Genomic DNA, 8,053 nt, shown 5'->3' on the forward strand with positions numbered 1-8,053 from the left:
TCTGTTTTTTTTTTTTTTTTTTTTTTTTTTTTTTTTTTTTTTTTTTTTTTTTAGCATTTGGCCCATTTCCTTGTGTTACCCATGTGCAAACTGAAAGTCTTCTCTGCTTCACTGTCCGTGCTTGGCTCAACACAAATGCAACATTTATCACAGTAAATTAATTACTTTTAAAACACTTCCTGCAATAAGACCCCAGAAAGAAAGAAAATTTTCTGTCTTCTTTTAGATTTTTCATTATATTTGACAGGATAGGGAGATTATAGGCATGGGATTTGTGTTTTTACATTTCTATTCCCTCTTGTTATATGTTGGTCATAGGTCATAGGGAAAAAGGACTAAGATTTATAAAACTAATACTGAAGTTTTCATAACTATTCACCAGAGCATTGAATTTAGTGGTGAATTCCTCTGTTAGACTTTCTGAATGCATCTTCAACCTTGAGTAGTAACTCTCCCACTTACAGCTTCAACAGAACAGTGCTCTTGAATCCATGTGTCTGTAATCTCATGGATCCTCTAAGGACAAATTAAAAGTATATAATAAAGACAAGATGGTTATTTACCTCTTTCAGTTCCATTGTAAATTATCTATTTCCCTTGTAGTAGAAACCAGAAGTGAAGCTCATTAATCTTTGTTGAACTACTTTGCAGGACCTCCATCTGCACCAAGGAACGTTATCTCTAATATAAATGAGACCTCAGTTATCTTGGACTGGAGTTGGCCCCTGGACACAGGAGGCCGGAAAGATGTTACCTTCAACATCATATGTAAAAAATGTGGGTGGAATGTAAAACATTGTGAGCCATGCAGCCCAAATGTTCGCTTCCTCCCTCGACAGTTTGGACTCACCAACACCACAGTGACAGTGACAGACCTGCTGGCACACACTAACTATACCTTTGAGATTGATGCCATTAATGGGGTGTCAGAGCTGAGCTCACCACCAAGACAGTTTGCTGCAGTCAGCATCACAACTAATCAGGCTGGTAAGTACATGCTGGATTCTTCTTATTCCTGCCATCTCAGAGTTAAGTAACAGTTTTGCCAGAGAAAGTGAAAAAAAGGAAGGGGAAAAAAAATTGAAAGGCCTCCAGGATTTTCTATTCTATCATTTTTAGATAGTTATGTTACATTAAATAACTCAATTTAATTGTTGAAGTGAGGATGAATCATATTTGTTAGATGATTCTAAACTGATTTAATCTATTGCTTTCCAATTTGGAACCTTTAAATATTTGAGGCTCTAGAGATAATATTTGTGAGTGTCCTTGAAATATTTTCGTAGTTCAAAGAACTTAACAGACATTGAAACAACTGCGAAAAGTTTATGTAGGATATTCGAAATTAGAAATAGCTTTACTTTAGTTACAATTATATCAGATTTTTTGACAGTTATTCAGTTTTTCTTTTGATTGTCTGATGCTCTAAATATTATAGCTCGGAAAGTTATAATTATCTGAATAATTAAAAATAAAGAAGAAAACATTTTTATTTAGTGGCTATACTTTGTATTTAAAAATCCAAAGTATAAAATTGGTGGAGAAGCATAGTGAAAAGAGCTCTTGGGGGAGAACATTTAGAAATACTAATCTTAAAAATTTTCTGGGGTAAATTGTTAGGTGATTTTATCACTATCTTTTCCACTGATAATCTTTTCCTAACTTAAAAAAAAAAAATGCTTCTTTGGCAGGTTGTAAGCAATTCCCTTTAATATGGAATGAAAAAATTTAAAAAGCAAACGAACTGCTCACCTTTCTTTATCATACATCCACAACATTTTCTTTTCTTTATTGTTAGTACATCTTGTTCTTTCAATCACTCATTAAATCCTCTATGTGTTTTCTAGTTCTCTGATAATTCCTATGATTTTTTTCTATATATATATTTTTAAGTGTGGTGTTCAAAATTTTTTATGGGATTTTAGTTGCAATTCTCTCAATCATATAGAAGTGTTATACTTTACAGACCATACAGACACATACCAGTGACACTCCTTTGAGGTAAAACAATCATTTATTCAATGTTGACAACTGTGATCAATGAGTAATAAGCAGTTTTTGGTATGAACAAAGCTTGTGCAAAGTTAAGCTGATAGATGTTTATAATTGTTGCTATAAGATATCATGATTAAGGATACATTCTAAACAGTTCAATTCAGAGATATCATTGTATCATTTATACCCAAACAAATAAACATTGGAGCCAGAAAGGAGGGAAAGGAAGAGACAAGATAATGCTCCCTGATAATGTTTCAACTAGAACTACAGATTCTTGAATCTGTTCCCAGATGGGTTTACCCCTTAGCTGGAAATCAGGATTGAGTGTAAATGCTTTTCTCTGCATTTGGCATAAATCGTGAAAGTTCCTCTGCTCTCTGGTGGGACTTGCCCTTTGCTCTGAGGATATATATACTGAATGTCTCAGGAAAAGGAAGTGGAGAGGTGACTAAATACTCCTATCAACTGGAAGAAGTTATGAAGCAGCCAAATAACTAGCCAAAAATACTTACCACTTTTCTTTCTCTCACTTGGCTGACTCAATAAGGTTAGGTAAGCAACTAAGGGTGCACAATTATTAATATTAGACTTGCTAATGTCCAGCAAATCTATACCAGTATGACTGATGCTTATTAAAATTCTGCACTACTATTCTAGTGAGAAGTAGTTCTACTTCTGCAGGTTAATATGGAAATGCATCTGTTCTGGTTAATTCCTCAAGTACCCTAATAGTATCCAAAACCCAATATCTGAGGTCCATTCCTTCCCCTCTCCCTCATAATCCAGAAACCAAAAGGAGAAATCTGGCATAAAAGAGGCTTCTAGGAACTTATTCCTCTTGAGGGGTCTATGTCCTTGACATGCAGGTTGATAGATATTTTGAATATAACCCTTGGCATTGTCCATGCCCAAATGCTTCTCTCTTTGATTCCAAACCCCTCTCTTATTTCCACTTTGCTTTTACTCTCTATATTTATGCAAATTTTACACTTTTAGTGGTCTCATGATAATAAATAAGCTTTATTTGTGAAAAAGACATGACTTTTAAATGAAGTGAACTGAAGTATCATTTAATTTTGCTTCCTGAATCTGTAATTTGTCCCACTTGAAGCTAAATTCCAGACCAACTAGACTTTTGCTTTACTTCAGTTAATGATATTTAAATTCTGTTACTAATAATATTTAAACATTTCTAACTTAAGTTTACTTACCTATCTTTCATGAAAGGAGAAGAAAAAAGAGTAATGCTATTGCTATGTATCACATAATTGTAACTTCTCATATTCAGTGAACATAAGAATTTAAGAAATTATAATTGTGTGGCAAATGGCTTTCCCAAATCCTATATTTCATGCTGATTTACTCTTTTTTAAAAAATGGGAGCATCAATCGGTTTTATGATTATCTCCCAAGTAAAACAGAAACATATAAAAACAAGCAAGAGCTCCTTATTTCCTATCTTATCATCGACCTTTGGCTTTCTGACAGTACATTTATCAGAAAACTAATAGGTTCAGATGTGTACAGTGAATGAACCTAGGTAAAGTGGCAACCAAGAGCAGGCCAAGACATTAAAAAATAAATGGGGATGATGCTTTGGCCCTCCCAGTTACAAATCACAGGGCAAGACAGGATTCAACAGGGATGATATCAGTTACTCTCCCTAAACCCACTCTCATTTTTTTTTAAATCACAAATTTATCTACAATATGCACCACTAGGCATTTTGTATATTTATTTCAGGGTACATGTATTATTTTGTGTGCCTGGGGAGGTAGAGGTCTTTGTTCCATCTTCAAATCCCCACAGTAAGATGTATAAACAAGGTTAGAAGCAATGCATTTCTCCAGAGAGCGTTTCTTTGTTTTGCTTTATTTTTGTTCTTGTGAGAGTTAATGGACGGGGAGCTTTGAAAAATGAGCTCCATACTACTAGAAAGATATGGCCATGACAGCTTTGATGTCATGTTACTTAAATTTCTCCCAGTCTCTCTATCTTTGACATGGACATAAAGGGGAAACGTGAATGTGTCTCTTTTAATTTAGTTTGTGAGATTGAGTTTGTTGCTATTTCTCTTGATTATATTGTAAAAGCTATATGATGACCACATGATAAGGCACCTTCTAAATTGTATGGATTATGCTGTAAATTCGGATGTTAGTTCTCAGCTCTCAATATTTTCACAAAGTATGTCAGTGAGATAAAAAGCATGGCCTCCACATAAAGATTGTATACATGAATTCATCAAACATGTACAGAAAGAATTGCAGGTTGCAAAACAAATCCGCAAAGTTATAACTTGGTATAAATTGCTACTTTGTGTTTTCTTCCTTGAATGATTATATTTACCTTTTAGTTCCAGAAACCATCATTTTGGAACATTAGTGCAATATCTGTCTCAGTTTATTCTCAACCTTCATCATAAAATCTGCCTTTTCCCCCACTATCCTGTAATATATAATAATCTCAGACTAGAATAGGGGTCACTAAAATAGAATTCACAGGCTTTAAATTTTGAAGTCCACCCCCAACCCTATTTTATAGCTGAAGAAACTGACATTTGAGAAGTTTTTACAATGTTTCATCAAGAGATCAAACTTCCACTAAAGTCTCCCAACTCCAACGCACTTTCAGCTTCTATTCTCCTATTCTGTCTGCCATTCTGTGATTCATGCATGTAGCTACGAAAATAAATGCTGCCTTGGAGACAGAGAGGAGCTTTGATGGGAAAATCTACTATAACCTATGCCATCCACAATAAACTTGGTCCTTCCTTCTTAGTCATATATCACAGGGTTTCTTAGGGGTATTCTGCAAAAGATATTCCTTGTCATCCCCATTCTTACCCAAACTCAATCTCATTCTTTACTCCATTCTTCACAGATGATTTTCCCTCGGTGATACTGTGATTTATAATAAGAAATATATATTTAGTGTTGGTCCCAGTTTATGGCATAGAGCTCCTAAAACCCTTTGAATTTTCTAGGTGATAAGAGGAATAAAGGTATATTTTGTTATTCACAACAACCCCTTTAAACCGCACCTGAGTCTATGTTAGTAAATTGACATTTGGAAATCTCCTAAGGATAGGGGCTGGTTGCCAATATAACCGAACCTTGTGATTAGAGGGTTGGAATTTTCAGTACACCTACTCTCCACCTGTTCCAGGAAGGGAGAGAGGCTGAGATAGAGTTCAATTACCTATGGTCAATGATTTAATCAATCATGCCTATCTAATGAAGCTTCTTTGAAAACTCAGAGGAGGTGGTTCAAAGATCTTCTGGGTTGGTAAACACATACAGGTGTGGGTAGATGACACACCTGGAGTAAGCATAGAACCTCTATACCCCTTGTCCCCCACCCTGACATTTGCATCTTTTCCATCTGGTTTTACTAAGTTGTATCATTTGATAATATAACAAACTGGTGATTTAGTAAGTAAAATGTTTTCCTGAGTTCTGAGACGTGCTCTAGCAAATTAATTGAACCTGAGGAGGAGGTTGTGGCATCTCCTTTTTTTTTTTTTTTTTAACAGAGAAGATGATAAAAAATACATTTAAAATGTGAAAATTCAAATATAACAAGCAAGGAAAAAATATGCCTAGTAGCTACAATTTTCATTTCTATTACTGGTTATAAGGATATAATTGATATTTATAATTTTGTATTTCTTTTTTCAATCCCATGGTTCTTGCACCTTCAGCTTGGGAATTTTTACTTGATGGAGTAATTTGAAGTTTTATTTCAGAAGGGCCTGAGGTTTTGTTTTGTTTTGGGTTTTTTTAACCAGTTTATTTTTTTCATACTATATATACATAATTTTTTTAACATTTTATTTTTGTATTTCCCTCCTCTCTCCTCCCCACTCCCTTCTGTAACCACTAGTCAGTCCATTGTCCATGTTCATGAGTCTCTGTTTGTCCTGTTCATTTGTTGCTTTTAGGTTTATATTCCACATATGTGATATCATGTGATTTTCAACCTTTTCTGCCTGGATTATTTCGCCTAGTATGACTATTTCAAGGTCCATCATGTTGTCGCAAATGTCAGTATTTCATCTCTTCTTATGGCTGAATAATTTTCCATTGTATATATGTACCACAGCTTCTTTAGCCAATCATCTATCATAGGACACTTCGGTTGCTTCCATGTCCTGGCCAATGAGAATAATGCTGCTATGAACATGGGTATGCAAATATCTTTTCGACTATGAGTTTTTAAGTTTTTGGGGTAAATACCCAGTAGAGGGATTGCTGGATTGTATGGTAGGTCAATTCTTAGTTTTTTGAGGAACTTCTATACTGCTTTCCATAGTAGCCATACCATTGCAGTCCCACCTGCAGCGTATGAGGGTTCCTATTTCTCCACATCCTCTCCAACGTTTGTTATTACTTGTCCTGTTGATTATAGCTAGTCTAACAGGTGTGAGATGGTATCTCATTGTGGTTTTGATTTGCTTTTCCCTGGTAGCTAGTGATGTTAATCATCTTATCATATGTTTGTAGGCCATTTGTATGTCCTCTAAGAAGAAATGTCTGTTCAGGTCCCCTGCCCATTTTTTGATTGGATTGTTTGTTCTCTTATTATAATTGAGTCATATGATATCTTTGTATAATTTTTATATTAGGCCCTTATCGGAGGTGTTGCTTGCAAATATATTTTCCCATTGGGATGGTTGTCTCTTTACCTTGTTGATGTTTTTTTTTTTGCTGAGCAGAAGATTTTAATTTGATGTAGTCCTATTCATTTAATTTTGCTCTTACGTCCCTTGCCTTTGAGGTCAAATTCATAAAATCCTCTTTAAGTCCAAGGTCCTTGAGTTTAGTTCCTATGTTTTCTTCTATGCATTTTATTGTTTCAGGTCTTATATTCTGATCCTTAATCTATTTTGAGTTCATTTTGGTGTGTGGTGATAGAAAACAGTCTAATTTCATTCTTTTGTATGTGGCTTCCCAGTTTTCCCAGCACCATTTATTGAAGAGATTTTCCTTCCTCCACTGTATTTTTTTGAAATTTTTGTCAAAAAATATTTGCCCATATAAATATGAGTGTATTTCTAGACTCTCAATTTTGTTCCACTAGTCTGTGTGTCTATTTTTCTGCCAATACCATGCTATTTTGATTATTGTTGCTTTGTAGTATAATTTGAATTTGGGCAGAGTGATGCCTCCAGCCTCATTCTTTTTTCTCAGGATGGCTTTGGCAATTCGGGGTCTTTTGTGCTTCCATACAAGCCTGATGATTTTTTGTTCTATTTCTTTTAAAAAAGCCTATGGGATTTTGATGAGGATTGCATTAAATCTGTATAATGCTTTAGGTAATATGGTCATTTTAACTATGTTAGTTCTTCCAATTCAAGAACATGGAATAACTTTCCATTTCTTTGTATCTTCTTTGATTTCTTTTAATAGGGTCTTATAGTTTCATTATATAGATCTTTCACATGATTTCTTAGATTTATTCCTAGGTATTTTATTCTGTTTGTTGCAGTGGCAAAAGGAATTATTTTTTTCCAATTTTTCCTTGACAATTCATTATTAGAGTGTAAAAATACTATGGATTTTTGAACATTGATTTTGTATCCAGAGACTTTCCCATATTTGCTTATTGTTTCTAATAGTGTTCTTGTGGAGTTTTTAAGATTTTCTATATAAAGTATCATGTCATCCACAAATAGTGACAGTTTAGCTTCTTCATTTCCTATGTGGATGCCTTTTATATCTTTCTGTTGTCTGATTGCACTCACTAGAACCTCCGATGTCATACTGAATTAGAGTGGAGTGGGTGGACAGCCTTGCTTTGTTCCTGATCTTAGAGGGAAAGTTTTTAGTTTTTCACCATTAAGTATAATATTGGTGGAGGGTTTGTCATATATGGCATTTATTATGTTAAGATACTTTCCTTCTATACAGATTTTGTTAAGTGTTTTGATCATAAATGGATGCTGTATCTTGTTGAAGGCATCTATTGATATGATCATATGATCCTTATTTTTTAATTTGTTATGTGGTTTATCATATTAATCGGTTTGCATATGTCGAACGATCCCGGTGCC

General features: G+C 34.4%; 1 protein-coding gene across 2 annotated transcripts in view; it reads left to right on the forward strand.

Moving 5' to 3' along the window:
• Positions 1-8,053, forward strand: part of EPHA3 (EPH receptor A3) — a 323,316-nt gene that overhangs the window by 192,132 nt on the left and 123,131 nt on the right. For both annotated transcript variants that reach the window (XM_006926248.1, XM_015600167.1), the window contains exon 5: positions 652-987. In XM_006926248.1, coding sequence (XP_006926310.1) covers positions 652-987 — 336 coding nt within the window. The remainder of the gene's footprint in view (positions 1-651; positions 988-8,053) is intronic.

Source organism: Pteropus alecto, unplaced genomic scaffold (assembly GCF_000325575.1).
Source record: "Pteropus alecto unplaced genomic scaffold, ASM32557v1 scaffold239, whole genome shotgun sequence".
Taxonomy (NCBI): Eukaryota; Metazoa; Chordata; class Mammalia; order Chiroptera; family Pteropodidae; genus Pteropus; species Pteropus alecto.